This window comes from Nerophis ophidion, linkage group LG09 (assembly GCF_033978795.1).
Source record: "Nerophis ophidion isolate RoL-2023_Sa linkage group LG09, RoL_Noph_v1.0, whole genome shotgun sequence".
Classification (NCBI taxonomy): Eukaryota; Metazoa; Chordata; class Actinopteri; order Syngnathiformes; family Syngnathidae; genus Nerophis; species Nerophis ophidion.
Genome location: NC_084619.1, coordinates 46791173 through 46819094, shown reverse-complemented (window position 1 = coordinate 46819094; position 27922 = coordinate 46791173). Strand labels below are relative to the sequence as shown.

The 27922-nt window shown below is 41.2% G+C and overlaps 1 protein-coding gene across 1 annotated transcript in view; it reads right to left on the bottom strand.

Moving 5' to 3' along the window:
• Positions 1-27922, bottom strand: part of LOC133559364 (sodium/potassium/calcium exchanger 3-like) — a 323976-nt gene that overhangs the window by 58410 nt on the left and 237644 nt on the right. Inside the window, exon 6 of the mRNA XM_061911072.1 lies at positions 6980-7083. Coding sequence (XP_061767056.1) covers positions 6980-7083 — 104 coding nt within the window. The remainder of the gene's footprint in view (positions 1-6979; positions 7084-27922) is intronic.

Below are 27922 nucleotides of genomic sequence, written 5' to 3'. Positions count from 1 at the left end.
GACAACTTTATATCAACGGAAAGATCTGAAGCTGTCTAGGAATATAAGCATTGAAAGTAAAAAAAAACTAAACTATATGACTTACTTTTAATACTTTTAATGACTGAAACGCTTTCGGGTTCTCAGACCTATATAACGTTCATAACAATGAAGGGTTTCTTGCGGGTACTTTTTTTTTTTTTTTTTTAGCAATAACAAGATTACGATGGAGCAGGACTTGATGAGTTGATCCACATTAAAGATATGGGTTCCAATGTAATAATTTCTTGTAAAACAATAATATTTTCTGGCTTTGTAAATGAACATAAATCCATATTAAGACTGATAGCAATAGTTGAATATTAAACTCGTAGAATGCTGAGTAACACCCTTGACAAGTTTGCAGTACTAACAAGATACACTGACTCTGGAATAAAATGCAATTTAAAAGGAACAATTATATTTAAAATGTTTTTGGGTTTTTTGCTAGGGGGATTAAAGTAGTGGGGGTGGATTTTTTTTTACGCTGAGCACAAAACGGAGAGATAGAGTGGTTTCTATTCTTGAGTGGCGACATTGATGCAAAAAAAAGCCAAAATACCTAAAAAAAAAAAAAAAAATTCTCCTGACATGACTGAGCTCAATTAAACATCACAGTCAGAATTGAAGGTTTTTCATTTAAAAACTTGCAAAATAACCTTGCACTGTTCTTTTGATGTAAAATGGTCTGTAATAACCATTTATTGAGATAAAAGTCAACACATTTAGATAAAGTAGCTGATTTTAATCCCAGTGAAAATCCTGAAGAATAAATTATGAGTTATTATGTGCAAATAAAATACTTAATTTAGGCAAAACATTCATGTGCTTTAAAAAAAAAAAGTCTGATAAATGTCCGATACAAGCAGTCCTGCAGTGTGTTTTCTTGTGCAAAGCTTGACAGCCAGTTAACATCTAAATGTCCTCCAATAAGCACACAAGGTCGGTCTTTTCTTCTATTTTAGTCAAGTAATTTACAAAAGGTAAACATGGTAGGCTATTGGCTACTAGGAGCTGGCAGCTACTCCATAGTTAAGCACACAATAGCACACAAGATAGACATACATAATAAGTGTCGTTAATTGAACAATATTGCAGTGTTAAACAGCACATTTGTCAATACAAACAAGTATCAAACAATTATGGTTGCATATTACTTTCACATACAGAATCTCGTAGGCAGAAGTGTATTAGAAAATATTCAGTAACAAATGTGTCCGCATCAACAATGTGATGAATCGGGAACTTCTTTTATAAATTATTATGGCCATAAAAACAATTACGACTCCACTTCCACTGAAAGACAGCATAACTCCATTACAGACAATTAATGATACTATATATAGGTTTGTGTTTTTCATACCTACTATTGTTTGCTGTTTGACTAATTTCACTTGATCAAACCTTTTCTAACATTCCACGCTATAAAGAAGAATAAAAAATGTATGTATGATTCCTGCTGATACTTAAGGCTTCAATATTGGTATCATTTCGAAAGTCAAGAAAGTTGTCAAAAAATGGTCTTAACTAGTGGATGGGAGGGGTGGTTATTATATGATGAAGGATTTGCAAATTTTACATTGGTGTATTTCATTACTTATCTTCTTTTTTTCCTCTGTTCTTGCAACCCATCCATCCATTTTCTACCGCTTATTCCCTTTCGGGGTCGCGGGGGGCGCTGGCGCCTATCTCAGCTACCATCGGGCAGAAGGCGGGGTACACCCTGGACAAGTCGCTACCTCATCGCAGGGCCAACACAGATAGACAACATTCACACTCACATTCACACACTAAGGCCAATTTTAGTGTTGCCAATCAACCTATCCCCAGGTGCATGTCTTTGGAAATGGGAGGAAGCCGGAGTACCCGCAGGGAACCCACACATTCACGGGGAGAACATGCAAACTCCACACAGAAAGATCCTCTGCCTGGAATTGAACCCAGGACTGCAGGACCTTCGTATTGTGAGGCAGACGCACTAACCCCTCCGCCACCGTGAAGCCCGTTCTTGCAACCGTTTTGGTTAAAAATAATATTTGTTTGTGAGGAAAGGCTTGTATGTATTCAATGTATGTAACACTCACTTTTATTGTAAAGTGTGTTTCGAAATCAGAGGAGAAGTTCAACACAAGCTAGCAGGAGGGTTTGAAGGGAGATGTACTGTAAGCCAGTGTACAAGCATCATGCAGGTGTCAAGATTATAAATTATGTCTTTTATGTTTTTGACTATTTGCAGGTGCTTTCGGAACGGAACCCCCAGTGGATTGCGTGGATCTACTGTACAGAACATTGTGGCACATAAATATTGACATACTAGAACAGGGATGTCCAAGTCAAATACATTAGAGCAGTGGTTCTCAAATGGGGTTACGCGTACCCCTGGGGGTACTTGAAGGTATGCCAAGGGGTACGTGAGATTTTTTTTTAAATATCATAAAAATAGCAACAATTCAGAAATCCATTATAAATATATTTATTGAATAATACTTCAACGAAATATGAATGTAAGTTCATAAACTGTGAAAAGAAATGCAACAATGCAATATTCAATGTTGACAGCTAGATTTTTTTGTGGACATGTTCCATAAATATTGATGTTAAAGTTTTATTTTTTTGGGAAGAAATGTTTAGAATGAAGTTGATGAATCCAGATGGATGTCTATTACAATCCCCAAAGAGGGCACTTTAAGTTGATGATTACTTCTATGTGTAGAAATCTTTATTTATAATTAAATCACTTGTTTATTTTTCAACAAGTTTTTATTTTTATATCTTCTTTTCCAAATAGTTCGAGAAAGACCACTACAAATGAGCAATATTTTACACTGTTATACAATTTAATAAATCAGAACCTTTTACTTCTGTATCTCTTTTTTTCCAAACAAAAATGCTTTGCTCTCATTAAGGGGTACTTGAATTAAAACATTTTTCACAGGGGGTACATCACTGAAAAAAGGTTGAGAACCACTGCATGAGAGCGCCCAAAAACCTAATTTGCAACAACCCGAGGGCTGGACTGGTTCAATGTTTATTAAAACATATTAAAAATGATTGCACATAACCTATTGAACCAAGACCTAACACAGTGAACTGTATTCATTTAATGATTAAATTAATAAACCAACATTTCTGTATGTGTCTATCACTAATTCCAAGTGAAAATATTTTTCAACAGGCTCACAGTCAAAAAGAAACTCCCTTCAAAGCAGACTGTGGGACGTTTCCAATACAAATCAAATATCATCCCAAGGGCCATAGATAATTAATTTGCGTGCCGGATGTGGCCCGTGGGCCTTGACTTTGACATAGCTGTCCTAGAACAACAGAAGGAGATGAAACTAATAGCTCGGTATCAGTTCAGCAGAGCTTGCAATAAGAGATGATCGAGTCAGGAATGAGTCGCTTGAAATTGCAATTTTTTTTACTGAATAAGTAATTATTGATAAATTATATGCTTGACAAAACAAAACAATTCACTCAGTCTACCGGTGAGTGAGTAGCTGTGTTTCTATTGCATGTTTTCACAGAATAAAAGCGATATTCCTAAAATGTTGATAAAGTACATTTGCGACTTATAGGTGTTTCCTTTAAAGGATTTTTTTAATCATGGCCCTAATTTTCATAAAATCTCCCGTGAGACTCCACTTTGAGGAAGTGGACTCCTCAGTGATGTCAATAGAAGAAGAAGGCAGTGGTTGATTGCTCAAAGGCAACTTCCTTGCTGCCCCCTTAACACTTGTTCGGGCATGTGGGTCTCTCCGAGCTTGCGGGTCGGACTCTAACGGGGAAGGCACCCGTCTGCCCTGGTTGTCCTGCATGGGAGCTCCATTGGTTTGGTGTTTAGGTGCCCTCCAAGTGTTTCCATCTAGCTTTCGCGAAAAACTTCAATATTAAAACGTCTCAAAAACACCTCATGAGAGCGAAAAGAGTTTTTTGCAATATTTGAGAAGTTTTTGAGTCTTTCCATTACCAGTTTTTATATGTGATATTTGGGCTTTGTGCAGTTCTAAGGATAATGGAAGCACACCTATTAAAACTCGATGGTGGACTGAGGGAAATTCTAACAGGGACTTTATTGCTTCAACATTGGGTGTGCAACAACAACAAAAAAATACAGTACATACATATATATATTCACATATATATATATATATATATATATATATATATATATATATATATATATATATTCATATATATATATATATATTATTTTTTTTTCCACAAATTTATACAACAGGGGTCTTTAATGTTTTCCAGGCCAAGACCCCCAAACTGATGGAGAGATTAAGAGAGTTCCCTCTACTTATATATCTGGTGTAAAATGATGATTATGTTTAAATCAAACTGGTCCTAAAGTATACCTTTTGATTGTGCAATACTAAGATATTTAAATATTTCAGTATAGCATGCTAAGCTGGATGGCAACAGGCGCGCTAATTGCTAGTTGGAAACTTGCGTGTTGATAGCTAGTTGACATTTAGCGCACTAAATGTCAGCTTGCTCCGCAAATTTCTAGCTGGCAAGTAGAGCGCCAATCACTAGCTGAAACCCTTCCTATTAATTGGTAGGAGACAAACAGCGCGCTAATCACGAGATGGCAACTAAAGCGCTAATCGCTAGCTGAAAAAGTCATAATAATTGATAGCAGACAACCAGCATGCTAATCACTCGCTGGCAACGAGTGTCGCTAATCGCTAGCTGTCAACTGGAACGTGAATCGCTACTTATTTTAAATGCTAACATTATGTAATAATATTATTATTTTTTCATGTTTTTATTTTAAAGCTGCAAGGTACAGTGAGTGTGGTGACTATGTCACTGCCATTTATGAACTACAATACAGTATGTTTGACAAATGTTAATGTTTGTTTAAAGATGTTTACACTTGGGGAAGTTTTCACTAGTGGGGGAAAATGAAAAAAATATATTAAAAAAAGTTAATTCAGGTAAAAGTTTCACGACCCCCTTGCAAAACCTTCGGGCATCAAGAACGTCACGTTGTACAAACCCATTTTCCATGTGAGTTTGGAAATTCTGTTGGATGTAAATATAAACGGAATACAATGATTTGCAAATCCTTTTCAACCCATATTCAATTGAATGCACTACAAAGACAATATATTTGATGTTCAAACTCAAACTTTATTTTTTTTTGCAAATAATAATTAACTTAGAATTTCATGGCTGTAGCACATGCCAAAGAAGTTGGGAAAGGGCATGTTCACCACTGTGTTACATCACCTTTTCTTTTAACAACACTCAATAAACATTTGGGAACTGGGGAAACTAATTGTTGAAGCTTTGAAAGTGGAATTCTTTCCCATTCTTGTTTTATGTAGAGCTTCAGTCGTTCAACAGTCCGGGGTCTCTGCTGTCGTATTTTACGCTTCATAATGTGCCACACATTTTCGATGGGAGACAGGTCTGGACTGCAGGCGGGCCAGGAAAGCACCCGCACTCTTTTTTTACGAAGCCACGCTGTTGTAACACTTGACTTGTTGAAATAAGCAGGGGTGTCCATGAAAACGTTGCTTGGATGTCAACATATGGTTCTCCAAAACCTGTATGGACCTTTCAGCATTAATGGTGCCTTCACAGATGTGTAAGTTACCCATGCCTTGGGCAATAATACACCCCCATACTATCACAGATGCTGGCTTTTGAACTTTGCGCCTATAACAATCTGAATGGTTATTTTCCTCTTTGTTCCGGAGGACACCACGTCCTCTGTTTCCAAAAACAATTTGAAATAGGACTGTCAGATCACAGAACATCTTTCTACTTTGCATCAGTCCATCTTAGATGACCTCGGGCCCAGCCAAGCCGGCGGCGTTTCAGGATATTGTTGATGAATGGGTTTGGCTTTACATAGTAGAGTTTTACTTGCACGTACAGATGTAGCGACCCACTGTAGTTACTGACAGTGGTTTTATGAAGTGTTCCTGAGCCCATGTGGTGATATCCTTTACACACTGATGTCGGTTTTTGATGCGGTACCGCCTAAGGGATCAAAAGTCCATGATATCATCACTTACGTGCAGTGATTTCTCCAGATTCAATGAACTTTTTGATGATTTTATGGACCGTAGATGGTAAAATCCCTAAATTCCTTGCAATAGCTCGTTGAGAAATTTTCTAAAACTGTTCGACAATTTGCTTACAAATTGGTGACCCTCACCCCATCCTTGTTTTTGAATAACTTAGCATTTCATGAAAGCTGCTTTTATACCCAATCATGGCACCCACCTGTTCCCAATTAGCCTGCACACCTGTGGGATGTTCCATATAAGTGTTTAATGAGCATTCCTCAACTTTATCAGTATTCATTGCCACCTTTCCCAACTTCTTTGTCACATGTTGCTGGCATCAAATTCTAAAGTTAATGATTTTTTGTAAAAAAATAGGTTTTTAAGTTTGAACATCAAATATGTTGTCTTTGTAGCATATTCAACTGAATATGGGTTGAAAATTATTTGCAAATCATTGTATTCTGTTTATATTTACATCTAACACAATTTCCCAACTCATATGGAAACGGGGGTTTGTAGACCTCTGGATTAACGTGCACATTTCCAGCTAGCAATTAGCGGTGTAAACTGTCAGTTAGCAATTAAAAGGCAAGTTTCCATCTAGCTATTGGCATACTATACTGTATCAATTGAATATCTTAGTATCGCCTAATATCAAGGTACCTTTAGAAGCAGCACAATTAAAATTGTATAACAGGTATATAAGAAAGGGTCCCTACTCCATCTCCTTATTAATTTAGGGGTCCTTGGCCTGAAAAACTTTGAAGACTTCTGCTCTAGGGGATCAAATACCTGATTCACTTCGGTTAGTGACTCATAAGAACTGGAGTCAGTGAAAGCAACCATGTCTTCCATGTCAATGGTATTATTGGAAAGTTGAAGGTTATTCTACATAATACACTGTACACATATTTGAAATAGTACTTTACCTGCACAGCAAATATCCCGCATACTCCAATAATAACCAGGATATTGAAGACAGCCGAGCCGACAATGGTGCCAACCCCGACATCTCCTTTCGTAATGAACACTCCTGAGAAAAAGACACACAAGCAGCATTTATTTATTCAACTTGTTAAAACATGTGTTTTGTGTATGAGCCTCAGTATTTTTATTTTTTTAATATTTTAGTTTTATTATAATTTATTTAGAGTTTATAGTTGTGTTGTTTATGTGTTGTTTATAGTTGGAGGAATTCAAAAAACGGGCTCTTGACACAAATGTGGATATTTGCAAAAGGCATACTTTTGAGTGCATTTTAGCCTTTTGTCCACATTTCAAGCAACGTGTTTTGTGTTTTTAAAATAAAAGCTTTTGGAAAAGTATTACTGCACAGATGTCTGGCTTGTGTCATAAGAAATGTGAGACAATAAATCATGTTTGTTAAACCTAATTTAACAACATAATTAATAATAAAGTTGCTGTGCGAGTGCTGTCATCATGTCATGAATACAGAGCAGCCTAATAACATGTATGTGTGATAAAAACATGTACGTTCCTGTTTAAGTGAAAATTAATTTCAGAGATAAGTAAGATACAAAATGAATAAGTATCTACATATACATACAGTATATGTATGTATATATGTACATACATACATATATATATATATATATCTAAGGTTCTCATAGTCATCATTGTCACCGACGTCCCACTGGGTCATTATTGTCACCGATGTCCCACTGGGTGTGAGTTTTCCTTGCCCTTATGTGGGCCTACCGAGGATGTCGTGGTGGTTTGTGCAGCCCTTTGAGACACTAGTGATTTAGGGCTATATAAGTAAACATTGATTGATTGATTGATTGATATATATATATATATATACACATCATATATATATATACATACATATATGTATACATATACATATATAGGTGTGTGTTTATATATACAGTGAATATATATATACTTACATGCACATACATATATGTATACATATACATATATGTGTGTGTGTTTATATATACAGTGAAGAAATAAGTATTGGAACACCCTGCTATTTTGCAAGCTCTTCCACTTAGAAATCATGGAGGGGTCTGAAATTTTCACGGTAGATGCATGTCCACTGTTTGAGAGATAACCTAAAAAGAAAAATCCAGAAATCACAATCTATGATTTTTTAACAATTTATCTGTGTGATAAAGCTGAAAATAAGTATTTGAACAATTTTGGTCTCATCTGTCCACAAAACTTTCTCCCATGAATCCTCTGGATCATCCAAATGGTCATTGGCAAACTTAAGACAGGCCTTAACATGTGCTGGTTTAAGCAGGGGAACCTTCCGTGCAATGCATGATTTCAAACCATAACGTATTATCAACAGTGACCATGGAAACAGTGGTCCCAGCTCTTTTCAGGTCATTGACCAAGTCCTGCCGTGTAGTCCTGGGCTGATTCCTCACCTTTGTTAGCATCATTGAGACCCCACAAGGTGATATTTTGCATGGGGCTCCACTCCTATTAAGATTGACCGTCATGTTTAGCTTCTTCCATTTTCTAATGATTGCTCCAACAGTGGACCTTTTTTCACCAAGCTGCTTGGCAATTTTTCCGTAGCCCTTTCCATCCTTGTGGAGATGTGCAATATTGTCTCTGGTGTCTTTGGACAGCTCTTTGCTCTTAGCCATGCTGAATGTTTGGGTCTTACTGATTGTATGGGGGGGACAGGTGTCTTAATGCAGCTAACGACCACAAACAGGTGCATCTGATTCAGGATAATACAGTGGAGTGGAGGAGGACTTTTAAAGGCGGACTAACAGGTCTTTGAGGGTCAGAATTCTAGCTGATAGACAGGTGTTCAAATGATGAAAAATTATTTTAATCTGCCAAAATAGCACAGATAACCGATACAATAAAAATATGTTCCCTGTACTTTTTGTCGTCAAAAAGTAATGTAACGCTAATGAATGGAGATAAGCACTTGTACCAGGCGGAAAACCACAGCTCAGACTGAAGCTTGCCCCTTTACACCACCCACAAGACCATTGATTGATCTGTATACTTGCCGATGTGACAATGATTGACAGCAAGCAGCATCTGACCAATCAACAGCTGTGACATAAGAGTGAGTCCCCATCATTCACAGTAGTGATATGTGTGAGAGAAATTATTTAAAAACGTTTGGATATACTGAATATAAAATGGCAGTGGTCAGAGCGTTTGATGCAAGAAGTGCAGAACTAAAGTTTGGGCTTTAATCGATATCAGAAAAACATCACAAGTTATGGATGGCCCACAGATGTTCTTCTTTGATGATAATTTAAAAAAATATATTTTTTTACAAAAAATAAATACATGTTTTATCACGGATTATTAATAAACCAAAACATATATCTAAATACATTTAGGTTAGAGTCAAATAGTATAAAAAATGTTTTACACAAATAAAAAAAATAAAAAAACACATATTAAATCTTTCAAAACACACCCCCTTCAAGCCATGCCCCCTGAACTCAAGCCAATTGTGTTACCCACACTTTTGAAATAGGATGGTAACAGAAGATAACCATGGTTCTAAGAATAAATGTCATCACGCCACCATATGGATCACTCTCTCCAAGGGTGAACTTTTTCAGGAGACAATGTAGGAAATCAGTCACATGAACACCTCCACCCTACGGGCGCAATCTGATCATGTAAATCATGGGTGTCAAACTCTGGCCCGCGGGCCAAATTGGGCCCGCCGTGTGATTTCATTTGGCCCTTGAGGCAATATCAAATTAACATTAGAGCTGGCCCGCCGCTGTAACACCGCATTCACCGCTAATACTCATACTCGTCAACCCTCCTGATTTTCCAGGGAAACTCCCGAAGATCAGTGCCCCTTCTGAATTTCTCCCGATTTCCACCCGGACAACAATATTGGGGGCGGGCCTTAAAGGCACTGCCTTTGGCGTTCTCTACAACATGTCGCCACGTACGCTTTCCCTCCATACAAACAGCGTGCCGGCCCAGTCAAATAATACGTATATGGGGCTTATATACACACAAGTGAATGCAAAGCATACTTGGTCAACAGTCATACAGGTCACACTGAAGATGGCCATATAAACAACTTTAACACTGTTACAAATATGCGACACACTGTGAACCCATAGCAAACAAGAATGACAAACACATTTTGGGAGAACATCTGCACCGTAACACAACAAAAACAGAACAGAACAAATACCCAGAACACCTTGCATCACTAACTCTTCTGGGACGCTGCAATATACACCCCCGCTGCCACCAAACCCCGACCCAACTCAAACTCGCCACCTAAAAGAGGCATTCAATTTTTATTTTTATTTTATTTGATATACCGATGATATTTTTTAATTAGTATTATTTGAAACTCGATTTTGAATGTCATTATAAAGTTATATAAGCCTTGCTTGGTCAATATTCAATGCAAAACTTGTTTGGGTCCCTATTAAAAGGTTAATTTGTTCAACCTCGGCCCGCGGCTTTGTTAAGTTTTAGAATTTTGGCCCGCTCTGTATTTGAGTTTGACGCCCCTGCTGTAAATGCTCAGTCTCTTATCTCTGACTGAGACCGAACCAGGCACCCCCGTATGAGTCAACACTCAACAGTATACCTAATAAGGTCAGGTAAATTTGAAGCCCAAAACTCTCAGAACAACAGTTTGGTTCAGGACATAGTTAATTGAGGTTGTGATTAAACAGTCAAAGGCCAATGAAGGCCACCATTTTCAACTGAGAAAAAAACGTCTCTATAAACAGAACATCTTTAATCAATGAAACAACCACGGGGTGAATATGCCAGACCTGCATGGCAGGGACAGCAGAGTTTACTGGCCTGCTCCTAGAATGGCAGAGGCCATTGATGAAGCAACATTTAGCCTGTAGAACCTTATGAAGGTTTCAGGAGATGCCCAGTCGGCCGCTGGACTTATGTCCTCCAAGGGAGCCTCCTTAAAGAGCACCCAAGAGGTGGCCATCCCTCTCCGACTCTCCTAGATGGAGGGACCCCAGCACCATCATACATGTCTTCACCTGTGTGTCATTTTACTAATTGTTTCCCCCGTATTATTTCTAGTTTATGATTGGACACCAGACGAATGCCACGGAGATAAAGCCTAGAGGTGGAGCTGGAAGCTCTCTCGCTCGCATCATGCACACACCATATTGGCCAAGACTCCCCGTATTGGTGACTATATAATTTGTAGTAGAAATTCTTTGGTTAAATAAACTGTTCTTCAAGAACGAACCAGTCCATAGCTGCCGTTTTTTATGTTACGCGTCCCTTCTCAACTAGACAACAGCACGAGGACCTTAGTGAAGTGAAGTAAGTTACATTTATATAGTGCTTTTCTCTAGTGACTCAAAGCGCTTTACATAAGGATACTCATTATCTAAGTTACATTTGAACTAGTGTGGGTGGCACTGGGAGCAGGTGGGTGAAGTTCTGCTCAAGGACACAACAGCTGTGACTACAATGGCAGAAGCGGGGATCGAACCTAGAACCCTCAAGTTGCTGGCACGGCCGCGCTACCAACCAAGCACCGGCACCTCTTAACATAATTGGGGGCTCATCTTGGATTTGAACTCTTATGTGTCCGGTTGTGACGACTCCCATTTAAAAACTCAAATTGTGGTTCCAAGCTTCTATCGGTCTGAGATACTCAATGGAGCCCATAAAAGTCCTTTTGTTGGTCACTTAAGGGTCACTAAGATGTACCAATAGCTTCTTCAGCGATACTTTTGGCCCATGCTTAAGAAGGCATGTGCGACTCCATTGTAGATGTTGTCACACATGTAAAATATCTTGGAGATCTCACTTGTAAACTGCTCAGTCCAAATCAAAGAGCTGGTTTGACAGAGGTTCGAAGTAAGGTGTTAGTGCGGACCTTCAGGCACGCTATCGTTGGCACTATATAAGATTTAAAAACAATGTCAGCAACAGTAATTACATGTTTGATTGTTCCTGTCAAAAGAAACATGCAGCCAGTGAAAAAATAATGCACTAAAAATGTATTGCTTTGGCTAATGCATTGTCTGTCCTGTGCATCATTGTGGTGGAGGGTGGCCCTTTTTTTCCACCATTCACTATTTGTGTGTGGAGGTGTTACGTGCACCCCTCACCTGTGCCCATTTTACTATTACTAAGTGTTTCTCCCATGTTACTAGATTGTGATTGGACAGCAGACACGTGCACAGGAGATAAAACCAAAGGTTGGAGCTCTCTCTCGCTCTCTTTCTCACTCCAGCGATTCTCCAGTACATCCGATGACCGTGCACCAGCGTATGCTGACAAGCCTCGCTTGATTAGCGAAAATATAATTTGTACTTTAATATTGTTTTATATAATCTCTCTGATAAGAACCAGTAAATCCATAGTGTCTGTCCTTTAAGTCACGCATTCCTTTTAAGACTAGACAAATGGCACGGGGACCTTGACAGTAGGCCAGAGTTATGGCCTTAACAACCCAGCGAGCCAAACTCTGCTTGGACAGAGCTTTGCCTCGTTTAGCTTCCCTGTAGCACACATTTCAATTTGTTTGTATTTCTCTTATAGAGAGTACATCAGTCTGGCGTGTGCTGTCAATGTACACTCTCACCCTCAGGGACCGGACTGAACAGACAAAGTGCAACTGGGCTGCCTCTGCAGATTCATGTGGAGGAGAACGAAAGGGCTCCAGAACCAAGTGCCCCAACACAAAAGAGCGAGGGAATACCTTTGGTAAAAAGATAAGTTGGGCAGAAGATAGATGATAGATCCTTCTCCTAATCTCAGACAAGATGGATGCACAGATAGGGCATGCAGTTCAGAGACCCACCTTACTGAAGCCAGGACTAAAAGAACCTCCAGCCCTAATTTGGCCAAAGGCTCAAAAGGAGGCTCCAACAGAGCTCGCAGCATCAACTGCAAATCCCATGATGGGACCATGTGGGACCTTGGTGGCCGGATACGCTTAGTCCACTTTAAAAACTGGATAAAAAGGGGCTTTGAGCCAACTGTCCTACCCACAATAAGGATGTAATGGTCAGATATGGTCACCACGGAGTCCCTTAAGGTGGATTCTCTCAGCCCTTTCTCCAGCACCATCCATCCATTTTCTCCCGCTTGTCCCGTTTGGGGTCACGGGGGGTGCTGGAGCCTATCTCAGCTGCATTCGGGCGGAAGGCGGAGTACACCCTGGACAAGTCCCCACCTCATCACAGGGCCAACACAGATAGACAGACAACATTCACACTCACGTTCACACACTAGGGCCATTTTAGTCTTGCCAATCAACCTATCCCCAGGTGCATTTCTTTGGAGGTGGGAGGAAACCGGAGTAACCGGAGGGAACTCACGCAGTCAGCACTATGTGTAATAGTAAATGGACCCCCGTATCCCATAGGAGACCAGGTCCCTGCCCTTTCAAGCACACCACTGGCAAAACCAGATAGAGGAAGCTCTGGCTGCCTGCATGGAGCAATGACAGCATGACTCTGCAAAGTCTCTGACGTAGCCAAACTGAGGCCACAAGCAGAACCCTGGCCTCTGTCATCCCCACCTTGGGGGCAAAGCACGATTGGGGGGCGTGGTTAAGAGGGGAGGAGTATATTTATAATATTCATATATTATATATTATTAACATAATATATTATATATATTATATTATTTATTATTATCATTTTTTATTGTGAGCGAACTGTAGTGCTGAATTTCCCCCAGGGATCAATAAAGTATTCTATTCTATTCTATACTTACCGCTAGATTCACCAAGTCAAGTATTTCATATATATATATATATATATATATTAGGGCTGGGCAACGATTAAAAATTTTAATCGAAGTTAGTCGCACTTTTTCTCTGATTAATCGCGATTAACTGCATTGTATACGCAAAGCCCAATAATGAATTCAAAAGTAGTGTGTAGTGCACCTTTATTGGAATATTCCCCCACATGAACAAAAGCGCCAAAACATTTGTTGTGCAAACACAATTTAAATCAGTCCTTGTTAAACAGCATATTTTATGAAAATCAACTCAAAAAATGTAAATACAAACATTTAAGCTTATTACTACCACTGCCAGGGTATTTAAGTTATCCTGTTTGTTATGGAAAATATATATAATCTACATACAAATCTCTGAGCCACAATCATAACATCTGAACAGGCAATTTCTGAGGTAACAGCAGAAACATTTTTTTTATCAGGGATCTTATGTTTAAAAAACCTATATTACAGGTAGTGGGCTGTCTTAGGGAATTTTTGATCAAATTATCCGTAGTAGCATTATTAATAATGTTGTGTTTATTCTGCGTAGTGCACTTACAATAATTATGACCATATCTAGGAATTGATATGATGGGAATAGTCCGCTTGGTGCTTTGATAAACTGAACGCATATACATGGTACTATATTGTGATGTTATGAGCCAGGGAATAAAAGAACTACACTACCCAGCATGCAACAGGAGTGACGAGCATGCGCGGTAGCCCGGTATAGGTTGTGTCGCCATGACGGCATCTTGTATGTTGTGATATGCACGCTCTGAAAGCAAACGTTAAGAACTCAGCCAACACTCCTCGTCTGCATTATTCATAAATAGACAGACAACACATATACTCCGCTGCTTCACAGGCCGCTGGATGTAGCCGGCAAAGTATTCCCATGCTAGCTAGCCGGTCTAGCAAGCACGCGTCATTCAGTCCAAAACTGCCCGATCCATCCACATTCAGAATTGTCTGGCGGTCGTAAGTGATCCCAGAGTGACCACGCTGTAAGCCAGCCATGAAATTAGCAGAATTGTCCGGTATTTTTGCCAAATGTTCCATCTTTACCAAGAGCCCCTCGACGCAGGGTGACGCCATCTTGTTAAGAAAAGGCTGATTATCGGTCCTGCTAGACACCGACCTCTATTTAATAATACAACTCTGACATTTGACAACCAAACAATTAAACAAGGCGACTCGGTAAAGAATTTGGGTGTTATCTTTGACCCAACTCTCTCCTTTGAGCCACACATTAAAAGCGTTACTAAAACGGCCTTCTGTCATCTCCGTAATATCGCTAAAATTTGCTCCATTCTGTCCACTAAAGACGCTGAGATCATTATCCATGCGTTTGTTACGTCTCGCCTCGACTACTGTAACAAATTTTTTTCGGGTCTCCCCATGTCTAGCATTAAAAGATTACAGTTGGTACAAAATGCGGCTGCTAGACTTTTGACAAGAACAAGAAAGTTTGATCACATTACGCCTGTACTGGCTCACCTGTACTGGCTTCCTGTGCACTTAAGATGTGATTTTAAGGTTTTACTACTTACGTATAAAATACTACACGGTCTAGCTCCATCCTATCTTGCCGATTGTATTGTACCATATGTCCCGGCACGAAATCTGCGTTCAAAGAACTCCGGCTTATTAGTGATTCCCAAAGCCCAAAAAAAGTCTGCGGGCTATAGAGCGTTTTCATTTCGGGCTCCAGTACTCTGGAATGCCCTCCCGGTAAAAGTTCGAGATGCTACCTCAGTAGAAGCATTTAAGTCTCACCTTAAAACTAATTTGTATACTCTAGCCTTTAAATAGACTCCATTTGTAGACTCTAGCCTTTAAATAGACAAAATTTTTAGACCAGTTGATCTGCCGTTTCTTTTCTTTTTCTCCTATGTCCCACTCTCCCTTGTGGAGGGGGTCCGGTCCGATCCGGTGGCCATGTACTGCTCGCCCGTGTATCGGCTGGGGACATCTCTGCGCTGCTGATCCGCCTCCGCTTGGGATGTTTTCCTGCTGGCTCCGATGTGAACGGGACTCTCGCTGCTGTGTTGGAGCCGCTTTGGACTGGACTCTTGCGACTGTGTTGGATCCATTATGGATTGAACTTTCACAGTATCATGTTAGACCCGCTCGACATCCATTGCTTTCCTCCTCTCCAAGGTTCTCATAGTCATCATTGTCACCGACGTCCCACTGACTCGTGTGGGCCTACCGAGGATGTCGTATTGGTTTGTGTTGTGGTTTGTGCAGCCCTTTGAGACACTAGTGATTTAGGGCTATATAAGTAAACATTGATTGATTGATTGATAAACAACATACGCAAATGTGCGATAAAATAATTGTCGGCGTTAGATGAGTTAACTCATAATTAACGCATTAATTTTCCCAACCCTAATATATATATATATATATATATATATATATATATATATATATATATATATATATATATATATATATGTATATACATATATATATATATATATATATATATATATATATATATATATATATATGTATATATATATATATATATATATATGTATATATATATATATATATGTATATATATATATATATATATATATGTATATATATATATATATATATATATATATATATATATATATAAGAAATACTTGACTTTCAGTGAATTCTAGCTATATATATATATATATATATATATATATATATATATATATATATATATATATATATATATATCCATCCATCCATCTTCTTCTGCTTATCCGAGGTCGGGTCGCAGGGGCAGCAGCCTAAGCAGGGAAGCCCAAACTTCCCTCTCCCCAGCCACTTCGTCCAGTTCTTCCCGGGGGATCCCGAGGCATTCCCAGGCCAGCCGGGAGACATAGTCTTCCCAACGTGTCCTGGGTCTTCCCCATACCCTCCTACCGGTTGGACATGCCCTAAACACCTCCCGAAGGAAGCGTTTGGATGGCATCCTGACCAGATGCCCGAACCACCTCATCTGGCTCCTCTCAATGTGGAGGAGCAGCGGCTTTACTTTGAGTTCCTTCCAGATGACAGAGCTTCTCACACTATCTCTAAGGGAGAGCCCCGCCACCCGGCGGAGGAAACTCATTTCGGCCGCTTGTACCCGTGATCTTATCCTTTCGGTCATCACCCAAAGCTCATGACCACAGGTGAGGATAGGAAAATAGATCGACCGTTAAATTCTTCACCACAACGGCTCGATACAACGTCCGCATTACTGAAGACGTCGCACCGAGGTCCGCCTGTCGATCTCACGATCCACTCTCCCCCCACTCGTGAACAAGACTCCTAGGTACTTGAACTCCTCCACTTGGGGCAGGGTCTCCTCACCAACCCGGAGATGGCACTCCACCCTTTTCTGGGAGAGAACCATGGACTCGGACTTAGAGGTGCTGATTCTCATTCCGGTCGCTTCACACTCGGCTGCGAACCGATCCAGTGAGAGCTGAAGATCCCGGCCAGATGAAGCCATCAGGACCACATCATCTGCAAAAAGCAGAGAACTAATCCCGCGGCCACCAAACCAGATACCCTCAACGCCTTGACTGCGCTTAGAAATTCTGTCCATAAAAGTTATGAACAGAATCGGTGACAAAGGGTAGTCTTGGCGGAGTCCAACCCTCACTGGAAACGTGTCCGACTTACTGCCGGCAATGCGGACCAAGCTCTGGCACTGATCGTCCAGGGAGCGGACTGCCATAATAGGAGAGTCCGATACCCCATACTCTCTGAGCACTCCCCACAGGACTTCCCGAGGGACACGGTCAAATGCCTTCTCCAAGTCCACAAAGATGATGTTGACTGGTTGGGCAAACTCCCATGCACCCTCAAGAACCCTGCCGAGAGTATAGAGCTGGTCCACAGTTCCACAACCAGGATGAAAACCACACTGTTCCTCCTGATTACGATGTTCGACACTCCAGTACACCTGAATAAACCTTACCGGGAAGGCTGAGGAGTGTGATTCCAAGATAGTTGGAACACACCCTCGGGTCCCCTTTCTTAAAGAGAGGGACCACCACCCCGGTCTGCCAATCAAGAGGTACCTCCCCCGATGTCCACGCGATGTTGCAGAGTCTTGTCAACCAAGACAGCCCCACAGCATCCAGAGCCATAAGGAACTCCGGGCGGTTCTCATCCACCCCTGGGGCCTTGCCATCGAGGAGCTTTTTAACTACCTCAGCAACCTCAGCCCCAGAAATAAGAGAGCCTACCACAGATTCCCCAGGCACTGCTTCCTCATAGGAAGACGTGTTAGTGGGATTGAGGAGGTCTTCGAAGTATTCCTTCCACCTATCCACAACATCCACAGTTGGGGTCAGCAGGTCACCATCCGCACCATGCACGGTGTTGACAGTGTACTGATTCCTCTTCCTGAGGTGGCGGATGGTGGTCCAGAATCGCTTCGAAGCCGTCCGGAAGTCGTTTTCCATGGCTTCCCAGAACTCCTCCCATGTCCGAGTTTTTGCCTCTGCGACCGCTGAAGCTGCACACCAATTGGCCCGTCTGTACCTGTCCACTGCTTCCGGAGTCCTATGAGCCAAAAGAACCCGATAGGACTCCTTTTTCAGCTTGACGGCATCCCTCACCGCTGGTGTCCACCAACGGGTTCTGGGATTACCGCCCCGACAGGCACCAACTACCTTGCGGCCACAGCTCCAATCGACCGCCTCGACAATAGAGGTGCGGAACATGGTCCACTCGGACTCAATGTCCAGCACCTCCCTCGTGACATGTTCAAAGTTCTTCCGGAGGTGGGAATTGAAACTCTCTCTGACAGGAGACCCTGCCAGACATTCCCAGCAGAACCTCACAATGCGTTTGGGCCTCCCAGGTCATTCCGGCATCCTCCCCCACCATCGCAGTCAACTCACCACCCGAGTGTCCAAAACATGAGGCCGCAAATCCGATGACACAACTACAAAGTCGATCATGGAACCGCGGCCTAAGGTGTCCTGGTGCCAAGTGCACATATGGACACCCTTATGTTTGAACATGGTGTTTGTTATGGACAAACTGTGACGAGCACAAACGTCCAATAACAAAATTTAGATCCAGGCGGCCATTCTTCCCAATCACGCCTCTCCAGGTTTCACTGTCGTTGCCAACATGAGCGTTGAAGTCCCCCAGCAGAACAAGGGAATCACCCAAGGGAGCACTCTCTAGTAAGCCCCCGAGTGTACCCGAAAAGGGTGGGTACTCTAAACCACTGTTTGGTGCGTAAGCACAAACAACAGTCAGGACCCGTTCCCCCACACGAAGGCGGAAGGAGGCTACCCTTTCGTCCACTGGGTTGAACTCCAACGTGCAGGCTTTGAGCCGGGGGGAAAACGAGAATTGCCACCCCAGCCCGTCGCCTCTCACTGCCGGCAACGCCAGAGTGGAAGAGTCCAGCCCCTCTCGAGAGAAGTGGTTCCAGAGCCCTTGCTGTGCGTCGAAGTGAGTCCGACTACATCCAGCCGGAATTTCTATACTTTGCGCACTAGCTCAGGCTCTTTCACCCCCAGTGAGGTGACGTTCCACGTCCCAAGAGCTAGCTTCTGTAGCCGAGGATCGGACCGCCAAATGCCCTGCCTTCGGCTGCCACCCAGCTCACTTCGCACCCGTTAGAGGGGGGACCCACGTTGCCTCTTTGGGCTGTGCCCGGCCGGACCCCATGGGCAGAGGTGGGTAGTAACGCGCTACATTTACTCCGTTACATCTACTTGAGTAACTTTTGGGATAAATTGTACTTCTAAGAGTATTTTTTATGCAACATACTTTTACTTTTACTTGAGTATACTTATATAGAAGAAACGCTACTTTTACGCCGCTCCATTTATCTGCAATCAGGTCGCTACTCGCTACTTTTTTTTAATCGATCTGTTAATGCACACTTTGTTTGTTTAGATTTTGTCAGACACGCATTCAAAGTAGGAACTACGCATGCTTGCGTTTCACCAATCCCATGCAGTCACTGTTGACGTTGGACCAATCAAACAGAGCCAGGTGGTCACGTGACCGTCATACGTAGAACCCGACATGTTGAAAAACTTATTGGGGTGTTACCATTTAGTGGGTAGCTGTACGGAATATGTACTGTACTGTGCAATCTACTAATAAAAGTTTCAATCAATCAACCAATCAATCAAAAGTGTAAAGGAAAAAATACACTTTTTATGTCAACCGTACTTCCCGTCAAAAGCCTAAAGTCTGTTCGCACAGTTCCTGTCTTCACAATAAAAGTGCCACTCCATCACACCTGCGCTAACAAAATAAGAGTCTCCGAAAGCCAGCGCAAACAAACAAGCAAGCTACGGAGTTTGCCGCCAATGTATTTCTTGTAAAGTGTATAAAAACGAATATGGAAGCCGGACAAATAAGATGCCAAAAACCAACGACTTTCATGATGTATTAGACAGGAAGGAGGAATTTTTTTTCTCCTCCATTTGAAAACCGGGACATTATCAGCACTATACTGTCTGATTCCAATCAATGCAAGTCATCAGAATCAGTTAATACACCAAGTTATATTCTTGTCTTCATTAAAGATAGGAATCTATATGTTAAATATGCATGTATATTCATTAAAACACCTTTAACATGTGAACAAAAACGGCAAAATAAATAAATATAAATTATATACTGTATATATAAAGGTATGTACATATATATATATATATATATATATATATATATATATATATATATATATATATATATATATATGATATATGTGTATGTATATGTGTGTATGTATATGTATATATGAGGTAGATCACCTCGACTTGGTCATTTATTAAGTAATTGATTAACGTTGAAAAACTTATTGGGGTGTTACCATTCAGTGGTCAATTGTAGGGAATATGTACTGTACTGTGCAATCTACTAATAAAAGTATCAATCAATCAATCAATCAATGCCTACTGAGCCTATGGTGCTGTTAAGTCATTGTGGCTCAATTTGCCTTAATTTTTTTTTATTTTAATGTATTATTATTTGATATATAATATTGTTTAAGTTGCTTAAGAGATATTCCTGGCTCTGAATTTGCTCATTGCTATTTTTATGTTTTTGTGCATTAGTTGTTGCTGGAATCATTAAACGAACAGGTTACTCATCAGTTACTCAGTACTTGAGTAGTTTTTTCACAACATACTTTTTACTTTTACTCAAGTAAATATTTGGGTCACTACTCCTTACTTTTACTTGAGTAATAAATCTCTAAAGTAACAGTACTCTTACTTGAGTACAATTTCTGTCTACTCTACCCACCTCTGTCCATGGGGACACCAGACGCTCGCCATCGTGCCCCACCTTCGTGCCTGGCTACAGAGGGGGGCCCCGGTGACCCGCGTCCGGGCGAGGGAATTCTAAGTCCTTTTCTTGTCTTCATCATAGAGGTCTTCTTGCTGCTCTTTGTCTGGTACCTCACCTAGGACCAGTTTGCTTTGGGAGACCCTACTAGGGGGCTTAAAGCCCCCGGACAACATATCTCCTAGGATCATTGGGACACGAAAACTCCTCTACCACTGTAAGGTGGCAGCTCAGAGAGGAGTATATTATATATATATACATATATATATATATATATATATATATATATATATATATATATATATATATATATATATATATACAGTATATATATATATATATACAGTATATATATATATATATATATATATATATATATATATACTGCAAAATAATAAGATGGCGGCGCCTTGACGGGCTGCGGCTTACAGACGCTCATGGTAGAAAGAGAACATTTGGCGAAAATACTGGACAATTCTGAAAATTATATATATATATATATATATATATATATATATATAAGAAATACTTGAATTTCAGTGTTCATTTATTTACACATTTACACACACATAACACTCATCTACTCATTGTTGAGTTAAGGGTTAATTTTTCCATCTTTGTTTTTCTAACCATATGCATGTACAGTAGATGGCAGTATTGTCCTGTTTAAGAGTCTCACAACATTGCTTTTTATGGCGGACGAACTGCTTTACGGTAGACGAAAAGGGACTGCTGTTTTTGTGTGTTGTTGCAGCGCTGGGAGGACGTTGATGAAACTCCCTAACAATAAACCCACATAAGAAACCAAGAACTCGCCCTCGATCATTCTACAGTTATAACGTCATTGGGCAGACACGCTCTGTGTACACGTCACTCAGGTCCGCATGGAGCTGGAGGGGGCGTGGCCTCCAGCTCCGCCTAAATTTCGGGAGATTTTCGGGAGAACATTTGTTCCATGAGGTTTTCGTGAGTCTCCTGGAAAATCCGGGAGAGTTGGCAAGTATGATGCCAAGTCGTGCTGAGGCTACAACCGCAGACCTCCTTGGTGGTTGATTTAGGCAACTGCGGTAGAATTGTCGGTCCGAACCAACACATGCTTTCCTTGAAACACGGGACATGAATACACCATGGCCTGAGAGTTTGAGCAGGTTGATGTGAGCCTCCCCCAAAACACACTCCACGGGCCCAGGGTCGGAGATTGTTTCTATAGTGTACCCCAGTCTGCTGCCATGAGGCCCAACAGCCTCCAACCATCCTTCATTGTTACCTGTTTGTCCACAGTTAAATGTGAAAAGCTATTCATCAGCACACTTTCCTTTTCAGGCTCAGGACAGCTCTCATTGAGGTTAATCTATAACCAACCCCAGATGTTCAACTGTCCTGCAGGGAACAAAGAAACTATTTTCCCTCAATGCCAGCCTCAGGTCCTCAAAGTGTTTCAACACGGGCATGGTGTCGAGCCGGGATCGTTTTTCCATTGGGGAGTAGACCAACCAATTGCATAAGCAATTAAAGATATGAACACCCTGGCAACAAAGACGAGCCACTGCCACCTCAATGGACTTTGTGAAGGTGCTAAGAGACAAGGACAGGCTGGTGGCGGTGACTGGAGGCTGTAGAGACAACCGGAAGGGGGCCCATGGCCCCAGCGCAAATGTGGAGCTGGTACTTCCATCACAGACTCCAGCAGTACCATGTGCAGTGATGCATTCAAATCATGTTGGCTGATTTATGGATTCAAGCAAAAAATCAGGGAGAATAGGGAGCCTTTCCGACCTACGTTAGCGTTAACCTCTGTCAAACACTAAAGCAGCTGGGGAAGGAGCATGCTGTTGCTCTCACAATCACAGCCCTATCAAAAGGGCCCATCGACTCAGCCATGCCCCAATTCAAAGAGTGACTAGATATCCACCTCGAACTGGGGGTCATGCGGATAGTCCAGATAATCAGAGGTTGCAACAGAAAGCCCATCTGGATCCTTATCCCAGACCTCAGTAGCTGGCCTGTGCACGTCATGGAGACCTAAAGAAAGCTGAGCACGAACAAGCTCCTGCAGGGTATCTTGCATTGGCTGCACCTGTAGCTGCCCAAACTCCGCGTCCGGGCGATTCTCCTTCCGCACATCGTCGTTTTACTTAGCCAGGGGACATTGAGGGAAGGAAAAAAATGTCACCATCGCCGTCCCGGTGGAAAAAACTTGTGTGAAAAAGCCTCAGGTAGCGTATGACCTTCCGGCTGCAGTGGCTCTTCTCAGCTTGAAAAGTAAGTAGTTTTTTGTCTCTCACTATTCACTTAGTCGAAGACCGCAACAAACAACTTAAGCCATGTGAGGTAGGGTTCTTCCTTCACGGGAAAAGAGCCTCCCTGCAGTACTGCAAAATAATAAGATGGCGGCGCCTTGACGGGCTGTGGCTTACAGACGCTCATTGTAGAAAGAGAACATTTGGCGAAAATACTGGACAATTCTGAAAATTTCATGGCTGGCATACAGCGTGGTCACTCCGTGGTCACATATGACCGACCGCCAGACAATTCTGGATGTAGATAGAATCGGGCCGTTTTGGACTGAAAGATGCGTGTATGTTGGACCACCTCGCTAGCATGGGAATACTTCGCCGGCTACATCCATCAGCCTCTGATGCAGCGGAGTATAGTACCAGCGGGGGCCGTCAACGGAAGACACGTAAGCGGTGAGATCGGAAGCAGAAGCGGGGTTGCCGAGCGGGGCTAACAACAAAGCAAAAGGCTAATCCCCACAGAACGCCGCTTCCTTTCATCCTGCTTTCAAACATCTGATCCCTGGAAAACAAACTAGACTACCTGAAGCTGGATTTAAATGGAAGACGCGAGCCTGCTAGTCTGGGTGAGGAGTCAGTTAAGTTAGAACTAGCCAGCGCCAGGCTGGAAAATCCCTCCACAAATAGCAATTTTCTTAGAATAATACACAACTCACATATTTTTTCTGCTATGACTGTGTCAGAGTTGGACATGCGCTCTACTGAGGTGGCAAATTATGATGCGTTCAGTTTATCGCAGCACCAAGCAAAAAATCTGAAAATTCCCATCATATTAATTCTTAGATATGGTCGTAATTATTTTAAGTGCACTACGCATAATGAACGCAACATTAATAATATTGCTAGTTCGGATAGTTTGATCAAAAACTCCTTAAAACAGCCCACTACCTATAATATGGGCTTTTTAAACATAAGATCATTGTCTCCCAAAACGTTATTAGTTAATGAGGTCATTAGAGACAACAATCTTGACGTCATCGGTCTCAGCAAAACCTGGCTTAGACCAGACAACTTTTTTGCGCAAAATGAGGCATCTCCTCCTAACTATACGCATATTGCCCGTCCCCTTAAAAGGGGAAGGGGAGGAGGGGGGGGGCAGGGGGGGGGGGGGGTGCACTAATATACAATGAAAACTTTCACCTTATTCCTAACCTGAATAATAAATATAAATCGTTTGAGGGGCTTACTATGAGGTCCGTCACACCGCTGCCTCTATACCTGACTGTTATCTGCCGCCCCCCAGGACTCTATTCGGACTTTATCAGTGAATTCTCAGACTTCGTTGCTGATCTAGTGACACATGCCGATAATATAATTAAAATGGGGGACTTTAATATCCATATGAATACCCCATCGGACCCACCGTGCGTGGCGCTCCAGACTATAATTGATAGCTGTGGTCTTACACAAATAATAAATTAACCCACACATCGTAATGGTAATACGATAGACCTAGTGCTTGTCAGGGGTTTCACCGTTTCCAAAGTTATGATACTCCCGTATACTAAAGTAATGTCCGATCATTACCTTATAAAATTCGATGTTCAGACTCATGTTCGGCAAGCTAATAATAATAATAACTGCTATAGCAGCCGCAACATTAATACGGCCACAACGACGACTCTTGCTGACCAACTGCCCTCGGTAATGACACCATTCCCAAAGTATGTGGGCTCTATTGATAACCTCACTAACAACTTAAACTACGCCCTGCGCAAAACCATTCATAGTATAGCACCGCTGAAGTAAAAAAAAAGGCTCCAAAAAGGCGTTCCTCATGGTTTACAGAAGAAACTAGAGCTCATATTTTATCATGTAGAAAGCTGGAACGCAAATGGCGCGCGACCAAACTAGAGGTTTTCCATCAAGCATGGAGTGATAGTTTAATAACTTATAAACGCATACTTACCGCAGCTAAAGCTAAATTTTACTCAAATCTCATCCGCCCTAATAAAAAGGATCCTAAATTTTTGTTGAGTACGGTAGCATCGCTAACCCAACAAGGGACTCCTTCCAGTAGCTCCACCCACTCGGCAGATGACTTTATGAATTTCTTTAATAAGAAAATTGAACTCATTAGAAAGGAGATTAAAGACAATGCATCCTAGCTACAACTAGGTTCTATTAACGGCGAATACTGCCCTCCAAAATAGTTTCTCTCGTTTTGATGAAATAACATTAGAAGTGTATATACTGTTACATGTAAATGGAATAAAACAAAGAACATGTTTACTTGACCCACTTCCTGGGAAACTTATCAAGGAGCTCTTTGTATAATTAGGTCCATCAGTGCTAAATATTACAGACTTATCACTTTCCTATGGCACTGTTACCCTAGCATTCCAAAACCTAACCTCGATCCTGACCTCATGGTAAACTACCAACCGGTGTCTCACCTTCCTTTTATTTCGAAAATCCTCGAAAAACTTGTTGCAGGGCAGCTAAATGAACACTTGCGTCCAACAATCTATGTGAAACCTTTCAATCCGATTTCAGGGCAAATCACTCTACGGAAACAGCCCTCGCAAAAATGACTAATGATCTATTGCTAACGATGGATTCTGATGCATCATCAATGTTGCTGCTCCTCGATCTTAGCGCTGCTTTCGATACCATCGATCATAATATTTTATTAGAGCGTATCAAAACACGAATTGGTATGTCAGACTTAGCCCTGTCTTTGTTTAACTCTCATCTTACTGACAGGATGCAGTGCGTCTCCCATAACAATGTGACCTCGGACTATGTTAAGGTAATGTGTGGAGTTCCCCAGGGTTCAGTCCTTGGCCCTGCACTCTTCAGCCCTGCAATCCAAGGTTTTTCATAGTCATTACTGTCACTGTCACCGACATCCCACTGGGGTGAGTTTTCTTTGCCCTTGTGTGGGCTCTACGGAGGATGTTGTTGTGGTTTGTGCACCCCTTTGACACACTTGTGATTTAGGGCTATATAAATAAACGTTGATTGACTGATTGATTGAAATATATGTACAAAAACGGTGTGATGATTTTACTCTTCTTTACTTGCAGCAACAAGCTGTTCCTTAAGGAAGAAGGCATATAAGTATCGCTATCGATAGTTTCATATAATCTTTTCTCAATCTGAAAACCATACTCAAGAGCTCCAGGAGGGGACTGTGAACGGGACTCTCGCTGCTGTGGTGGATCCGCTTTGGACTGGACTCTCGCGACTGTGTTGAATCCATTATGGATTGAACTCTCACAGTATCATGTTAGACCCGCTCGACATCCATTACTTTCCTCCTCTCCAAGGTTCTCATAGTCATCATTGTCACCGATGTCCCACTGGGTGTGAGTTTTCCTTGCCCTTATGTGGGCCTACCGAGGATGTCGTAGTGGTTTGTGCAGCCCTTTGAGACACTAGTGATTTAGGGCTATATAAGTAAACATTGATTGATTGATTGAAAGAGACTGAACAGGCCATTGCAGAGCTGTACATACAGACTCTGATTGCGACCGCAGGGCGGAGGTTTTAATGTGATTAATTTACCTAATTGTCTCCTAAAACAGTTCACTCTCTGAAAGAGTGACCCACATGGTGGCGTGTTGACCTGATATAAAATCCAACCAAATGTTTTTATACAACTTTTTGGGGCAAATCCATTGGATATACCAAATTTACACAGAAGAAGTTTTAACCTAAATAAATATTGAAGATGGAAGATAATGGGGATAGTTGATAAAAAATGCATTAATTAACTATCCATATTTGTGTTTGGACCCTTGGTCCACCTATCGTCGTCTATTTCTTTTACAGGCAAGCCCAAGTCCGTGTAGAACTACTTCTGGGTAAACTTGGTGTATGAAATAGTTTTGTTTAAAATACATTTATTAGCCCGTTATCTGTTTTGTCCATTTTCCAACAGGAAAAAAACAATGTTTATTTTTTATTTTTTTCGTTTTGGGTCAGGAAACAAACAACCAAAAAGAGATATGTGTTTTGTTAATGGGGGGTCAAATATATTGTACATACAAACACACATATACTCACACACACCGTTATTCATACGTACACACGTACATACACAAGCACCTATGCTCCCACATACATACACAAATACATTACATACCTACATACTCCAAGTCCGTCCATTTACACGCACATTCACGGTACAAACATTCACATACTGCACATATACATTCACTGTACAAACAAACATGTATATACTGTACATATATACATTCACGGTACAAACATACACATACTGTACATATACAATTACTGTACAAACATTCATATACACATTCTGTTCATATACAAGAACATATACATGCATACACTCATGCACATAATCGCGTTTCATCAAACATATATCAACGTTGTTGCCCTAGGGTAAACTGGGTAACACATGGCATATTGACAAAGCTTAACCCATTGTTACTATAACAATCTACAAGATTAATATAAATTGCCTCTCTCTCTTCCCCTCCATCTTTTGGTATTCCTTTTTTTTTTATTATTATTATTTAATTTAATTTTTTTATTATCTCTCTAGCTATCATTATGTATACGTATTGTTGCATTTGA